This window comes from Lathamus discolor, chromosome 1 (assembly GCF_037157495.1).
Source record: "Lathamus discolor isolate bLatDis1 chromosome 1, bLatDis1.hap1, whole genome shotgun sequence".
NCBI lineage: Eukaryota > Metazoa > Chordata > Aves > Psittaciformes > Psittacidae > Lathamus > Lathamus discolor.
Genome location: NC_088884.1, coordinates 65,908,936 through 65,926,189, shown reverse-complemented (window position 1 = coordinate 65,926,189; position 17,254 = coordinate 65,908,936). Strand labels below are relative to the sequence as shown.

At 44.8% G+C, this 17,254-nt stretch overlaps 1 protein-coding gene and 1 pseudogene across 1 annotated transcript in view; both read left to right on the top strand.

Moving 5' to 3' along the window:
- LOC136006083 (hydrocephalus-inducing protein homolog) overlaps positions 1-17,254 on the top strand; it is a 107,122-nt gene that overhangs the window by 17,566 nt on the left and 72,302 nt on the right. The window contains exons 8-16 of the mRNA XM_065664102.1: positions 739-910; positions 3,653-3,752; positions 7,980-8,098; positions 10,098-10,321; positions 11,381-11,448; positions 13,308-13,543; positions 14,655-14,755; positions 16,001-16,136; positions 16,586-16,750. Of these exons, the coding sequence (XP_065520174.1) occupies positions 739-910; positions 3,653-3,752; positions 7,980-8,098; positions 10,098-10,321; positions 11,381-11,448; positions 13,308-13,543; positions 14,655-14,755; positions 16,001-16,136; positions 16,586-16,750 (1,321 nt within the window). The remainder of the gene's footprint in view (positions 1-738; positions 911-3,652; positions 3,753-7,979; positions 8,099-10,097; positions 10,322-11,380; positions 11,449-13,307; positions 13,544-14,654; positions 14,756-16,000; positions 16,137-16,585; positions 16,751-17,254) is intronic.
- Positions 10,632-11,280, top strand: LOC136007461 (endoplasmic reticulum resident protein 44-like; annotated as a pseudogene).

Below are 17,254 nucleotides of genomic sequence, written 5' to 3'. Positions count from 1 at the left end.
CCAGTTCCAGCCATACTCCATCTGAGGATGATGTTTTGGGGAGGAAAGGTTGATTGCAACCACTGGATTTCCTCAGAGAGCAAATTCACATCTGGGAGCTGCAAACTACTGAGGTTCAGAGATCCTTGGGCTATGGAGGGTCCATGAGGCTGGGGAAGGTGTCAGCACTCATTACCTGGGACTGCACTGAGCCTGAGTTCCTTAGTTTGCTTTTGAAGTGCTTCAGGATCCTCTGGCGGAAAGCAGGACAAACAACAGAGCAGATACAGTTTCCTTATCCCTGTAGGTTCAAAAAGGGAGAAAAAAAGTGTGATGCTCGTACCCTGTAGCTGAAACCTACCTGCTTCTCCCCTTCCCACTGAAGCATTGCAGTGTGTGCTCCTCAGTCTTTTTCTGACCCCCCACAATAGCCCTATGGCAGGAAAAGCCAGTTGAGGTTGTTGGTGAAATCTCTATTGGCTGGGCCAGTGGGTTTGAACCAGGAGGCTCTCATGAGGGCTGCTAGCTTTCAGAAACCTCTTCTTAGCTTGTAAGTGTGGAGTAAAACTACCTGCTGTGCTAGCGAATGACCGGTAATAATCAGATCCATTTAGGAGCCTGTGGCTTGTGGTCAGCCACTTGCTGAGCTGCTGCTGTTCTTTCCCGAGTGTTTTGCTGCTCCTGCGTGTATAGGACAGTCTCTGCAAGTATGTTGCTTACTCAGTTTCCTGCTTGGTTTGTCTGTCCCTGTGGCTGCAGGTTGCAGAAGCAGGAAGAGGACAGGATGGATTGTGCTCGCAAGGAGGGTGGGGTGGACCCCACTCTCCGAGAACGCCTTTCTCTTCTTATCCGCACCTTTGAGGACCGGGTGACAAAGGTTCAAGAAGACTCTATGCTTTCCTCCGATGATGTTTTTACCATTGAGCCAGTGGTAAGCAATAGCTGAGCACAAACCTTCACTGGCTGAAAGAGCTTGTTGCAGAAAACATTTCTGAGCAGCGAGCTCCTAACAGGCAGCAAAAGCCTGCCCAAAGCTGAGCTCTGCTACTACGGCTATACATTAAGAGCACTTACTAGGTGTTCTTACAGTGTTCAGAAGTATCGATTATTATATGTAAGGGTACAACCTTACACATAGCATGTGGGGATTAACTAGGGATATTAGAGCACTGTCAGTTTACAGTGACCCGAAGAATGAAATGGCCTCTGAGGAAAGGAGGCCAAATTCAGCGCAAGTTTAATCATGGAAATACCAATCCCTTCATATAACCTGGATTTGTACCATGTCTGAATCATAGAATCCTAAAAAGGTTTGGGTTGGAAGGGATCTTAAAGCTTACCCATTTCCAACCCCCTGCCATGGGCAAGGACACCCTTCACTAGACTAGGTTGCTTCAAGCCCCATCGAACTTGGCCTTGAACACTGGCGGGATGGGGCAGCCACAGCTTCTCTGGGCAACCCCTGCTAGTGTCTCACTATCCTCATAGTGAAGAATTTTTTTCCTAATATATAATCTAAATATCTCCTCTGTCAGCTTAAAGCCATTCCCCCCTTGTCTTACCACTACTCATCCTCATAAAAAATTCCTCTCTAGCTTGCTTGTAGGCCCCCTTTATGTACTGGAATCTCCCTTCCAGTGTCACCTGTGAGCCTGGACACAAGGCTGGCAGGCTTAAATGGACTTTTTGAGTTCTACTGCATATAGGCACAGGAAAGATTTTACTTTTCTGTTGATGCAAGCAAAACCCCGTGTCCTTCAATCAACCAGTGCTCTCATTCTATTTGCATGGTCTGAAAGGAAGGATGCCTTCTGTCTGAGCAGTGCAACATCCCTTCTCATATTGGAGTAAAACCCTACAATAATACCAAATTCTTATTTCTTTTAAAATAGGTGAAACTCATTTATTTTTTTCCAAGGAAGAGTAAGGCTGACAGCCACCAATGTCATCACAACTGCAATTTCACCCCTCTGTTGACCCATATGACTGTGGGTTGCAGGCAGGGGTCCCCAGTTTGCTTCCTCAAGCATGTTGTCATTTGAGGCTTCATCTCAGCCAGTTGCTTGCTGGATAGAAATATGAAATATGTTTGATCTGACAAAGGTATTTGCCCTCGGTTTTGAGAAGAATCCAATTGACTTTATCCTTTCAGATTTCTTTTTCCTTATTGTTGGTTTGTTGGTGTTTGAAATGGTTTTCTTTACCTGTTATTCCCACTGTTCTGTTGACTTCCAGCAGGCTGTGCATTAGGGTATTATTTGCAGCTGCAGCCCAAGAACTCACCATGTTATAGCCCTTTCATTTTTGTGGGGGCTGTCCTTTGAATTATAACTGCTCAGTTGATGGGAAGTACTATAGTTATTTAATATTTATGCTGCAGGAGTGCTGGAGGCTCAAGTCATTTTGAGGCTTTTGGACTAAGTACTGAGGATACTCAACAGCAAGCAGAATCAAAGCCACACTTTGCAGACAGAAAAGTAACTCTATTCTTTTCATCTTCTTCTAGAGTATTCTTATAGTTGTCAGAAGTGCATATATTTATGTCAACAGACATTTGCAGTGCTAAGGGCTGAAGGAACATAAATGGTGACTTTGTTTAAACCAGTTGCAAGAAGTGAGAGCCTTTAGAAACAAGGGATGCCTCCGGAATGTGAGACAAGGCTCCCTGAGACTGAGTGGCAGTGCCAGGACTCTTCGGGAGAAGACCCTGAGGAAACAGCAGACAGTTGCAGGCACTGGTAGCATGGCCCAGACTTAGATCCCTGAGTAAGAGCATGACAGGGGAAAGAGCTTGCTGATTGAAAGAGGTGTGGAGCTGAAAGCAAATCTCATCTCTTCTTGTTCGAGCCTGTGCTCAGGGAAACAGGAACATATGCACCTTGAAGACAGAAACAGGCCCTCTGCTCCTTCCTCTGATCATCCATCAGCTGGAAGAGCCTGTGTGCTGCCTGCCCACTCCAGCTGCAGGGCAGAAGCAGCCCTCAGTGGCAAGGAGTCTATTCTCCCTTGGTCTTCAGGCAGGAGGGCTTGTTCTGCAAGGTGCTGAGCACCCTCACCACAGTGCACTAAATACATATATGCATGGAAAGGTGAAATGTACAAGAGGCAGAACCTTCATAAACAAGAATGGAAAACCCCATTTAATTTGCTGAATCTCTTCTGATCTGAGTAAAAATGTTCGTGTAGCCATAGTGATACAGAGATACAAGGAAGGGTTTGCAGAAGAGAGCTACCTTTTCCTTAGAGCATCTGGTACCTCTAAAGAAATCCTGATTGATTTGCTAGAGTGTGAGCCAATTTGCTTCTGTCTAGCCCTAATTTAACACAATGCCTCTACCAGGTGGCAGTGAAGGTAAGGGACTTAGAAAGGCATTTTTGCAGCAGCTTCCAAGCTCTCTCAAAGTTTTTGTCAATGAGTATTGTTTGCTTCTTGCTCTTCACTGATGCTCTCAAGGCTTGCTTCTGTCTAGCCCTAATTTAACACAATACCTCTACCAGGTGGCAGTAAAGGTAAGGGACTTAGAAAGGCATTTTTGCAGCAGCTTCCAAGCTCTCTCACAGTTTTTGTCAATGAGTATTGCTTGCTTCTTGCTCTTCGCTGATGCTTTCAAGGCTTGGAAACAAGAAATGTGACTTTTGAAGATAAATGGTTTGCTGTCTCCCTCTGTTTCAGGAGGGAGATGTCTGGCCAAATTCTTCAGCTGAAATCAAGGTGATCTTTAAACCCCAAGAAGCCAAAGTCTATCAAGAAAGAGTCTACTGTGACATCTCAGGTACAGCTCCTTTCTGCTGCTCCTGTCACCCACAGTGAAGGCAAAAACACTCTTCCAGCCCACTCAGTTCTCATGTAATTGCTGGAGTGGTCAGCAGGGCAGTGCTGGCACATGCCCACTGTCCTCTTCTGTCCAAGGCCAGGTTCAGGATGCCTGGTGCTGGATCACTGCTCCCAGAACAGTCAAAGCAGTGAAGGGATAAGCTTTTATGCCGTGGGTTTGCCAGCATTTCTTCTACTGAGATATGTCTGTAAAGGCCAGAGAGCTACAAAGGAGAGCATTTTTTAGTGAATGAACACTAAGCCCCTGTAGACCATTTCCCTGCAAGATGAGCATTCCATGGATACGCCATCAGACTCCTGAGGTGGCTGGAGCTGAGTTAAAATGTGCTTGCTGAGCCTGGATCCCCTCCTGCTACCCACACGCTGCCAGACTGAGTGTGGCTGAGCCCCATTGACTGCAGGGTGTTTGCAGAAGGACCACTCCTGGCCAGCATGTGCTTCTCTCCCTGCACAGGAGTTGCTGTGCTCAGCAGGGTGAGCAGTCTGCTAGACATACTGCTTTATGGTTGCCTTGTCTTACAGAGGTGCTGTCAAGTCCTCTTCTGGGAGCAGTTATCACTGACCCGCCTGAGTTTGTATCACCTCTGCTCTTACAGAGGTAATTGCTTTGCTGTGCTAGCACAAGGCGGGGGATGTTTGTGGCAAGCTGAGTGATTCAGGTTACCTTGTCCTTCCTCTCCATCTCTGCATGTTGCTGCTTAAGATGTTTTTCTGGAGTGGGAGATCACTGTCAAATCCAGGGAACATTTTGGTTTTACTGTCAAAGAAGAAGGGGTGCAAGGCCCGTCGTCCTCCACCGGCCAGGCTCCTTTTCTGGAGAGTGCAAATGCAAAGGTGGTTTGAAGAGGTTTGAAATTTGCTCTTGCAAATATTTCAGCTCAAAATTTACTTTCTTAGTTATTCATGCAAATAAAATTGTAGGAACTAGAAGGAAGCTCATGGTAGGGGCTTCAAAAACCTAATTTTTTTTTTTTTTAAGTTTTTCTTCATATGGACATATTTTGGGTTACATTTGATTTCTTCCAAAACCCATTTCTAAGCCACTCTTGCAGGGAGAAGCAAAATCCCAAATGATGATCACTCCTTCTGATGTCCTGCATCATGTAAATAGTGGATCTACATTTATTAACAGGGTCAGATGGGAATCATGTTCAAAACCAGTCACATTCTGTGAACAAGAAGAGGAGTGTCAGAAAGCAGCAGGAGTTAAGGGATTTGGCAACTAAGTCCTGTGTTGTTGGGCCACTTGCACCCTGTTTATTTTAAATGGAGGCAGCAATGCCAAACTGTACACCCCACATGACATGCCAAGGTATTATTCCTGCTGAGATCCAAATTCTTACTCCACAGTGCCAGGTGTGGCATTAGGATTGAGGATGAGGAGGTATGTAGTGACTGCAGTTCTGGTTTATGTGCTCCAGAACATTTTACAGTGGGAGCATCACAGCTATACCCAGGCCTTGGGCAAGGGCTGGATGTTCCTGGAAGTCCCAGCTCCTAGTAGAGGAGGATGTACACTCATTTTGTTTGGTTGGTTGTTTTTCCTCTCAGCTGTCCTGAATGCTGCATTTATTTTTGTCTGCTCCTCCTCTTTTGGGAAAAGCACTCTCTGTGTTTCACCTGGAAGGAGGAAGAGCCAAATTTCTTGGACTTCCTAGAGTTCCAGGATCAGTGTAGGGGTACAAGAAAGGATGGTTTTCCATGAAACTTCTGGAGAGGCTGAGGACTTACTGCAGAATGGGGAAACACTGCCACTGATATTTTGATCAGCACGATCATGGACAAAAGCTTGTCACTTAGAAATCTTTGTCATTTCCTAAACCTTTGGTGGTTTAGACCTAGAGTTTTTAATGAAAATTAAGCCACACATGATGCAAGGTAGAGGAATCTTTTGACAGTGAGCACCCAACACTGCCCATTTTATGGTGTCTGTGAAACAAATACACAGCCCTCTAATTAATGCCTGAGCTGTGAAACATAGAATCATCTCTGCTTCCTGGTGGCCTTTGCCTGGATCCACTTAAAAATTGCTGCAGTGCACAGAAGCTACGTAGCTTTTCCTTCCTGGCTTTGGACGTTATCAAACATTCTCATTCCAGCATTGCAAGACTGAAGTCAGCAATCATTGCAAAGGCTGTTTCAGGAGAGTTGTTTTCAAGTTGTGATGTGTTCACCGTGTTGTCACACGTGGGCTGCTCTTTGCAATAAGAGACTTTACTTACTGATTTGGGACATTCTGGAATAACTGCAGCAGATTAAAAAAAAAAAAAAAAAGAACCTTAATTCACTGATCTTCTCTTAATGGCAAGCATTGCACAAAAGGAGCTTGAAGGATGGAGGATGACTTTACAGAAAAGCTACAGTGAAGGTTATATACAAGTTAGGGGTTTTCTTCTCCTCCTTGTGCTACTTGCTTTCCATGCAGAGTAGAATGGGGTGGCAGGGAGACCCAAGCCAAAATTTGATTTTAGGATTGAGACTCTGCAGGCTTCTGCAGTGGTTCAGGACAGCCTTCAGACTGAAAGGTCCTGCACTATGTCATCTTAGCAGACTTAGGGAAGAAAATCAGCATCTTGGAGTTTAGCTATAAGCCTTGAGGTCTCGGTTGCCTTTCAACAAGGGATATTCATGTTACATTTGTGTCTTACCTGATCTCAGTAGTGAGGAGGGTGGTTTTCCAAAACTGCTGAGCATGCTTTGAGTAAGGTTTCTTTACAAAGATGAGGTCTTGGTGTCTTGATGGGATAGGTGAGTGCTTCTCCTTTCTGGAGATCATAAAGCCCTGTCTTATTTAGGCACTGCTGCAGGATGTGAGCCCTGGAGTACCCCGATACGGAGCTGTCTGTTAGGCACAACCATTGGCTAAGATGTGCGTGTCACTGTTAGCAGGGAGCTTCACCTTGCTTGGGCTCATGCTTTTTGACTCCTGTGCTGTTGTCTCTGATTGCATCAGTACAGACAGCGGATTCTTACCTTCAGTTCTGTTTCCTGAGCTTTGTGCCTTCACTGAATGGATGTCAAAGCTCATGGAAGTCATGGAAAGAGATTCAGAGATCTTGTTTTAAACTCAACATCACATTTTCAGTGTGTAAAACGATAACTAAATTACAAACCAGCCAAAGGGGTCAGTTAGAATTGAGAAACCAGCTGCAAGGCATCTTTCAGCATCTTGAGCTGGCTTAGCACTGTGGCAACCTGGAAAAAATGTGTACTTGCTATATACTTCTATTATATACCTCCCAAAGTATAGAGGTGGTGACCACACTGGGAACGCAAGCCAGATCAGTTTCATGATCAATGATTCTATTGTATTACAAGTCATTAACATAAAGTACAATGAAACAAGAACCTTAGCCCAAGGCCCCCAGCCGATAAACACTAACACAGCAAATACCGGCTGTAAGTAAGGTATGACATGCTGGAACTGTGAGATCAAGAGCAACAACTTTGAGAGCCAATAAATCGGCATTGTGACGAGTGACTTAATCCAAAACAATAAATGCTTATCACAAATACAATTAGACACACTCCAGTCAGATCTGTTGTTATCTCAACCCTTCATGCCCCACGCTGGGCGCCAAAAATAACTGTCGAGGTTTAAGTCCAGCCATAACTCAGAACCACACAGCCTCTCTCTCACTCCCACCCCCGCTCCCAGAGGGATGGGGAGGAGAATCGAAAGAATGTAACTCCCATGGGTTGAGATAAGAACAGTTTAGTAACTAAGGTATAACACAAACCCACTACTGCTACCACCAATAATAATAATGATAAGGGAAGAGAATACAATCACTGACCACCCGCCGACCGATACCGAGCCCGACCTGAGCAGTGATCTCTCCCTTCTGGGTAACTCCCCCCAGTTTATATATGGGCATGACGTGCTGTGGTACGGAATACCTCTTTGGTTAGTTTGGGTCAGGTGTCCTGTCTCTGCTTCTTCCTGGCTTCCCCTCCTCCCTGACAAAGCATGAGACTCAGAAAGTCCTTGGTCAGACTAAACATTACTAAGCAGCAATTGAAAACATTGGTGTTATCAGCGCTGTTCCCAGGCTGAAAGTCAAAAACACAGAACAGCACCAGCTACTAAGAAGGAGAAAAATGACTGCTACTGCTGAACCCAGGACACAGGGGGAATTATACTGAAAGGGTTCTCTCTCTTCAGGCCGTGAGACAAGGCTGCCTCTGTGCATCAGTGGGGAAGGCATCGGACCCCAGCTCCGCTTCAACTTTGACCTGCTGGACATCGGGCAGGTTTTTGTTGGCTCAGCCCTCAGCTATGAGGTGAGCAGTATGGGCTTGCAGGGGTTGGGGTGGATCCTGATGGTTCCTGGGGCAGCAGTGATCCTCATAGACCTGCAGGATTTCTGGCAACTCTCACAGTTGTGAACAGGGAATATTTGACTTCATAGTCAAATCTGGGGGTATTGTGGAGCCTAGATACTTTTGATGAGCTCTGAAAGTTGTGTATGTTATTCATGAAACCCTAATCCCTGCTTTTCGGGCAAGCTTCCTGTGAGATCAGCTGGGAGGCTTAATGCAAAAAACCAAACAACCAACCAACTGAACTTGATACATGCAAGGCACACTGGGTCAAAAAGTTAAGTATTTAGATGTTTTTTTCAGCCCTAGGTGCACCTTTGTACTGGCTGTTAAAATTTTGCTGGAACAGATTTACTGTGTTTGAACTTGAGTCCATTGCAAATAGTTTTCAGTTAAATGCGTCCCACCAATTCCTGGGAGTCGGAGGAAAGCCGTCCAGCTCAGAGCTGTCCCTTGCAAAGAAGTTGAGAGTGCTTTTCCTTGCTGACCAGCCTTTTGCCACGCTTCAGACTTGGCGCATTGCTGGCTCTGTAAAGAGCAAAGCATTTCTGGAAATGAAGCAAAGGAGCCTTCTACATATTTGCCTTCTCCCATCCCCAACAGCATCAAGTCTTCTGCAAAAAAAAATGGCATAGAGCAACTCAGAGGTAGAGGGTAATACAGTGCATCATGCCACATTTTCAAAAGATTGACTGTGGCAGAGAAGGACACGTTATGGTTTTTTCTTACCAAAATACTGTGTTCTCTTTGCTTTTTTAATGCTGATACTTAATTGATTCTCTCTACATCAATTTATTATTTCCATTACTTGATACAATGTGAATAAGTAGATGATATTGTTATAGCTGTACTAAGCAGTGAGACTGGAAGCAAACTTCATCCTGGCATAGGATCCCAAAGTGCAATTTGTAATTAAGGTATGAAACACATGAGAGGAGAGAGTAGTTTTCAAGTTACCATTGCAGAGTTTGAATATGTAAATATTCACAAAAATAAAAATAAAAATAAAAAAAAAAAAAGAGAAAAAAGGGGGACATCTCTCTGCTTCTGACTCAATTTTTCTGACAGGTTTTGCAAGGACAAAATTTAGGGGAAAAAAATAAAAGAAAATAGGTAGGTGCAAGGAAATATCAGGATTTCAACCTGCAGCAATCAGAACAGCTTTGCTTTGGGTAGGCTTGTTGGTTAGGGGCAGTATGCTCGTGCTGGTACTCAACAGACAGATGTGGGTGTTTCTCAGCAAATGAATCTCAGCAAATGCTGTGGAATTGTGTTACTTGTTTGAGGCAGTTGATTTCTCAACTTGGCTGGGTTCCAAGTTTGCTTTTTCTTCTAAATAACAGTGAATTTTTAAATAAGTGAAGCTGCTGTACACCTCATTCTTGTCCTCTCTTCATATGTCTGCTTAAGCAAGGACTAAGAAAACAGCAGATCAAAATAAAAAAATTAAATAAACCTAAATTATATACCGCAGCAGAATAGGGGAGTGCTTCTGAAGTTGGTTATAGAGTACCCTAAGGTGTCTTCTGCATGCAGTAAGTTTGCTTGCTGCAGTGGATGCTGAACGTGGCAGGATTGGACTCATCTGGAGCAGAAACTGTTATGCGATGATTCACTAGTAATGATGCAACTGCCCTTTATGGCTCTTAGAGATGGGTCTAAATCAACTTGGTGATGCTGAACAGGTCTTCTGCACAGCAAGTCAAAAGTGGACTACTCTGTGTCAGTGGAATAAACCCAGAGTGATTCTGTTTATGTGAACTTATCACTGCTTTACATGAAAAAACCCAAAGGCAGAACTTGTCATATTGTATTTTCTTTGGCTTCTGTCAGGTAGCAGCACACAGGATCTTCTGTCTTCTACAGATATTAATTGTTTATTTAGAAAAGAAATTGTTTAATTAGAAAACAAATCAGCCTTCTCCTCATGTATTTCCATTTCGTTTTCTTTGTGCTGCAGGCAATCCTGCTTAACAAAGGAGCCATTGATGCTCCCTTCAGCTTGGTCCTTCCAGCTACAGCTCTGGGCTCCTGCTTCACTTTTACCCCTCAGGAGGGCATCGTTTTGCTGGGGGGGTACCAAGTCATCCGGATCTCCTTCAGACCCAGTATCCTGGGGCAGTTCACGGAAGAATTCGTGTTCAGTGTGGACAGATCCCCTGAGCCTGTGGCCTTGACTATCAGGTGAGGAGGGTTATAAGAGCTTGGTGGTCACATTTGTAGCTATCTCTGGGTAATCATCTCCCACCTACCTCATTTTATGATGGAGCAGAGCTAGAAAAGATATACTAAGGTCTTGAGTCTTGGCTCTGATCCTAGCATCCCCACACTAAGAGCCAAAGCTTTTTAACCTTGACTTCTGCCTGACCTTGACTGCTGCCCGATCTTGACTTCTGCAACTGCAGCAGAAATGAAATGTAATTGTTTGCAAGGGGAAATCATAAAGTAGCTGGACCAGTCTCTGCAGATGTGGTCTCACCAGATAAGAACTGAAATGACAAGTCTAGGTGCTGGAAATACAGATGACATTTTACGTGACGCAGGTGTTGCTTTAGTAAATTTTTATGCTGATTGATTGCTTCCATTTCAGCCAAATGCTGCATCCTATTTTCGAGGAAGCTTCTGACGTAATTAAGTAGGAATATCCAGATAAGAATCAAGTGGTGTTTGCTAGAGTGTGATCATCATTAGGATATAGCTCAGAGATACGAGATAAGCAAATACCCAACTCTGAAACTCTTCTGGAATGGAATGATGGTAGAGGGAGAATACAGGGCCAGAGATCTGTGACAGCAATAGCAGATCCTGTCAGGCAGCAGGTTATTCTTGTAACCCTATTCGGGAGGTCCAGAATTTGGAGGAAATTAGTTCTGTTGATTGCAGCAGAAGAAATATTGTTGGATACTTTGAGCAAAAGGACTGACAATTACAGAACCTTTGAACAAGTAGCAAGTATTTTGTGTGATGCTTGTGTATTCGTGTCTGCCTTTGAAGCTATTTCAAAAGCAGAGATATTTAACAGAGCCAATGTATTTGGCAAGCCACGACGGGAAAACACTCAAGGTACAGTGTGTTTAGGCTTGCCAACCAATTTTGGTTTGATTTATGCGTGGACACAAGATAAATGTCTACTGTGCTTCTGAGACCAGCTTTTACCCATCGGAGCAGTAACAAAAGCTAAAGGCTTTGCAGTTCTCTTTATAACCAAGCCAACAGCTCCTCTGCCTGTCTTTGTCCTCACAGGGGCTGTGTCATTGGACCGACATTTCATTTCGATGTACCTTTCCTCTGCTTTGGTGATGTCTCCTTTGGTGAGTGTGCTCTGGGCTTGGACCATACATTGAGAGGGTTGTGAATTACCAAAATGGAGCACTTCAACATAGGAACATCTGTCACTTGTGTTCCTGTGTAGCAGCCTTTAGGACATTAAAACCAGGGCTGCTGATTCCCTAGGCAGTGTTGTGCCATCATGAGATCATCATGTGTGGTGTCCCTCACAGTCAGTTCAGCCCCAGCCTCCCAGACCGTGGCAGCAGAATGACTGTGAAGGTCCTTGTCCCAGAAGGGTCCCGAGGATGGGACCACAGGAGAAGGGAGTTTAAGCCATCTACTAGCTTGTAGCTGTTCTGGGTAAATCTTCCTGTTGTAAGGCAAGAGCACCGTTTACCCCGCTGACCTTTATGTGAGAAGTTAATTAGTGCTGTGAGGGCACTTTGTTATCACCTCCCAGGTAATATGCCCAAACAACAGCTCTGCATCAGGCACCGATGTCCTCAGAGACTTGGCTCCTCCTTCCCCACCAAAAGCCCAGCTCTGATGACAGGGACAGTGGGTGCACACCCAGAACATCTCCATTGAAATTCACATTCTGGTATTCCATATCAGTCTCACAAAGGGCTTTTTACTGAGATGGTCTGAAGTTTAAGCGTGAAATCAGTTGTGAACTGTTGTGAAATCAGTTGTGAAAGGGCCATTATCATTCTGTGCCCAGGATGCCTCTGTTTTCATGCTGTCCATGGACTTCTAAAGAAAACTTATTAACTTTCCTGAGGAGCATCCCCATATCACCACTTTGTCACTTCTTTTTTTTCCTTTTGAATAGCTAAAACACAAGAAATGCACCAAGCAGAAATGTGGTCATGTAACAGGAGAGTCATCCTACTTAATCTGATTTCATTAATAAGGCCTTCTCAGCTGAAGGCAGCTATTGTATTTTTGCAACTGCTGCTGACTGTTGTCTGCATCTGGTGGCTTGGGTCTCATTCATGATTGTGGAGTCTGTGTTTCCTTTTCATGCACTTGCTGCCTCCCAGTTGCTGAAGGTTGGCAATGGTCACTGGTGATGGGTGTGAAAGAGCTATCTTGTGCCTCTGCAGCTGGCTTGCCTCCCCGTCTGTATTCAAATAACTCTTGGTGTGCAGGCGGTGGGACACGTCTACTCCTTGCAGAGCTGGCCCGCCATCAGATGTCTACTCCCAAGCAGGTGTGTTTGGATCACTGGTGATATAAACCTTTGAGGGCAGTAGCCAAAGCCTGTCTGCAGCATGGATGTGATATCCTCACTTCTTAGGTACAGTGGGAAATGTTTCCTCCTAATTTCTAAGCAAGCATCAGGTTTGCCTCCAGTGAAGTTGTCACATGCTCTGTCTGGTTGCCCCAAAACAGGAGAAGCCTTAAGGATCCTGACTAGGGAATCTTTTTCTGAGTGCTTTGCATCTTGCTGCGGTTCTCAGTTTCATCCTTCCTTTCTTTTATTGTAGCTTCTCCTCAATGACAATGTACTGCTTTTATCACTGAAAACTGTGAGTGTTTGCGTAGTTAACCGAGAACTTTTATGGATTGAATTTTCAGAGTAAATGGTCTATCTGAAGTCACACTCATGAGTGAGAAATAAATGATGCTGGTCTGGGGGCAGGTGAGAGAGCTCCTCACAGTTAGAGAGAAACTTCTGATGCTCAGCATTACTAAGAGTGGGCATTTCCAAGGAAGCAACCTCTGTGATCATCATAAAAGGAACTTACTTGATTAATTCCTCACTGAGCTTCTCAATTAGCTGTAATTCAGATTGAAAATAATTGAACTCCAAACACAGTTTTATTATAACAAGACATTCACACCAGTAATCAAGGGGTAATTGATGCATAAATTCATACTTGTGTCACCTTCCTAGGCTTTCCTCGCACCTTGTCATGTCACCTCACTAACACCTCCTTGGTGCCCATGACCTTCAACCTTCGCATTCCTGAGGATGGACTGGGAGAGCCCAGTATGACCAGTTTTGACCAGGTGTCAGAGAACACTTGTCCGTCCTGGAGAACGGGAGCCCAAGATAATGTCAAGCCAACCGAATTTACCATCAGGCCCTGCAGAGGGACTGTCTGTGCCCGAGGACAGCTGGATATCCAGGTATGGGGCGAGTCCAGCTGTAAGTGCTTTAGAGGTGAGCTGAAGCTTCACTGGCATGTGAGCAGGCTTCAGCACTGCTAGCTTTGAGCATAATGTAAGGTACTTGCACTAGTGTTAGGCTTTTGTTAGCTGGGTTGCTCTGAGACTTAACTGAAGCAGCACCATTTTGTTTCCAAAATCATAATCTGAAGATCATGTACCATACAGTCAAGTAGAGAAGCCATTCATGTGGTTTTGAGAGCTGCTTGGAGTGATTTCTCTGATTTAAAATAGGCAGAGGAAGGATGAGAACAAAAGGCAGCTGTTAAAAAGAGAGGTGTCATTGTATAATGCAGTTGGCTTTTCTTCCCAGTCTTGTTCCTTGTCTCCTGTTGAGCAGAATGAATTGTATTCACTGCAGTGATCTCCAGTGGGGACTGAAAAAGCTCTGGCAGCCATGAACTGTGCAGCATCTGCTGAGCCACATTTTGTGTTCAGGTTCCCGCTGTAAAGTTCAACTCATTCTGTTAAAAGTCCATAGATTTCCTCTGGATTTATGCTATTGTAGCTGACATTAAAAATTGACATTAAAAATTTAATACAGTGACGAGTAGAGCCTTATTCTAATTGTGCTTTAATTTAGCTTATGTATGCCCTGATAACTGCGAGGTTTATTTAACTATTCAGATACTGTCAGAAGACTTTTGTTACTCACAGAGACTGTGCTCTACATGTGGACCAGCGGAAGAATTAAGACAAAATCATAGAATCATAGACTGGTTTGGGTTGGAAGGGGCCTTTTTAGACTGGAAGGGTTGGAAGATTATCTAATTCCACCCCTCCCCACCATCACCACTGCAGGCAGGGACACCTTCCACTAGACCAGGTTGTTCTAAGTCTTGTCCAACCTGGCCCCAAATACTGCCAATGATGAGGCAGCTACAACTTCTCTGGGCAACCTGTGCCAGTATCTCATCACCGTCACAGGGAAGAACTTCTTCCTGATGTCTAATCTTCCTAATATCCAAGAAATCCTCCCTTTCCTTACTGTGTAATGAGAACTGGAGGATACCACACATGGCTTATGCCTTTTGGGAGTGATGAAATATTTGATGCTCTTGTCTTCCATCAGGTCACCCTGTGTTCCAACACCGTGAAAAGATACAGGCTGGCATTGGTGGTAGATGTGGATGGTGTTGGGAAGGAGGTGTTGGCTCTGCTCCTCACAGCCAGGTACCAGTGCTTTCCTTGCAGCTTTCCTCATCTTTCCTCACGCATCCGACTCCAGCACACTGCCTTGCATGCGGCTTGCTGGCTTCAGCTCCAAATGAAAAGCATTGCTTAATGAGCTACTTCTGCCCAGCTAAACAGGAGAACAGTAGTGCACTGAAAGCAGCCCGTGTGCACAGAGGGCAGGTAACAGCCCTGAGCCTTTCTCTGAAGGGGAATAGTGATAATATTAATTATTAGGGTGGATTTTTGGTTCTTGAAATGTATCATTTTCAAAGAGCCACCCCTCCTTCTTCCTTCAAATGGTAGACTTGTACTGGATTGCAACCAAAATACAACATCAGTTTGGGCCGCAGAGAGCAGCCTGCTGAAAGCTCATGTCTGGTTCAGTTAATGAAGGCATGTACAAATGGGAAAGGGGCTTACGGCAAGTCTGGTGAGGGAAAAGTAAAGGTGTGATCTAATGAAGGGGAAAAGAGTCCTCGGTGTGGAAGGTGAGTTCATGTTTCTCTGCTTCCCTCTGATTCTTTTGAGCATTAATGTTCTCGGACTTAAGCTGAAAGTTGTTTTTGCTGCAGCCAGATTCAAGCCTGTTGTGTTGCAGTGGTTGTCAGTTTAATTACAAGAGGGGTGCAGTTCACTGGTGCTGTTCCCTCTCCCAGGCAGAGTCATCCAGTCAGTGCCTGGGCTGCAGTTCTGTAAAACAAGTGCAAATGGGAACAGATAATGTGTGGACCTGTGGGGTGAAGGAGCAAGGTAGCTATAGGGACTGGGAGAGGGTGATCACCCACTGTGTAAGACAGGTGATGACCCATGCGTTCTGACACTGGGCAAATTGCTGGATTTTCAGGCAGGGCAGCAGTGGTGTGGGAGAGAAGTGGGTTGTTTTCACTGAGACACTAGAGTCTGGTGTTCCTTGAGCCCTGGTGAGTGCTGCTCCTGGGACTGTTGGGAAGGTCCTTGCAAGCTTGCAAGAAGGGCAAAGGAGGGGCAAAGCCTATCTGGGGCAAAGCACCATGCTCTGCTGGGCACTTGGCAGCCTTTACAATGCTGAGTCCCAGGTTCTGCCCTTCCTTTGCAAGAGGTTGTTGAATAAAAAGAAGTTAAAGGCCATTTATGGCTGTAGGGGTATTAAATGTCTGTATGACAGTGACAATTGTGTTATACTCTATTTCATGCTTTTCATGGGGTAAACAAATTCTACTTTCTCTCAGTATCTAATTGCCTTTTTGTTGTTTCCTTCCCTAGATGTATAGTTCCTCCGCTGCGAGTGCTTGACCCTGTCATGACGTTTGGACGGTGCTTTCTAAAATTCCCTTATCATCAGATGCTGACCCTCGTGAATGACAGTGACCTTCCAGGCTGCTACGGGGTTCTTCCTCAGGTTTGGCATTCCATCCACCTCCTGCCCTCAAATGTTACCAGGGGTTTATTAGGAAAAAGGGGCTGTTAAGACCTTGCTGATTTATAGTCAGACCTAAAGATTTGCTGAAAACAGGAACCAACCTGAACATAAACTTCAGGTAGCAGTTTAAACTCTTTAGGAAGCAGTTTACATTCTAGTTTTGGGGGTGCTTTCATGCAGGAGGACTTGGAGTGTTGTGAAAAGCTGCTTCAAAGAGGCTGCCAGCACAGCAGTGAGTGTGGATGCAGCAGCTTTTGGACCTGCTGAGGATGCTGAGCCCATACAAGTCTTGCATCTTGTGTTGTCCTTTTCTACTTTCTCCTAGGGATTTTTGAAAATGTGTGTGAGTTGCCATTGTGGTAGATGTTAGAGTTGAAAAGTTTCCTCAAATGTCGGTCTGAAGTTGTATTTGATTCTGTTCCTCATAGGAACGTAAGGATACTGCTGCTGTATGGTACTCCAGCTCCATGCCGCGTGGAATTATCCAGCCTCACAGCTCCGTGGAGATCCCATTCACACTGGAAGCCCAAATGACTGGACAGCAGGACACTGTTGCTCATGTTGTGGTGTTTGGGAGTAAAGATGCCCCACTGGTGAGTGCTAGGGAAGGCATGTGCCATTGTGCAGCTCATCGTGATGGAGCATAAAGTGTGCAGGGGTTCTTCCAGGGAAACCAAGAATTTGTAATATGTGACTGATATGGACAAGGAAAGAAGGGATTCATGGCATAAGCAGCAACTAATGCCTAGAGAAGAGAAAGGATGATGGTAATCTAATTGTCTGTCACAGCATTTAATTATGGGTATGTGAGACAAGATAACAAGCCCAGTCTGAAACCCAGAATAATCCTTGGGTTTTATACTCTGCTGTGTTACAGCTGAACAGCAACGGCAGCTTCATTAGAACTTTTGTTCAGGAGCACACAGGGACACCCATAAACCCTGCTACAGCAAGCTTTGTATTAGAAACTGTGCTAAAGTGATGTTCTGTCCAAAGATGGATTTAAGCTTTTCTGAAAGTCAGGTCCATCATATCTGAGAACTATCCATCCATCATCTCTCTTTACAAAAAGCCCCAGAAAAAGACATGCACACCAC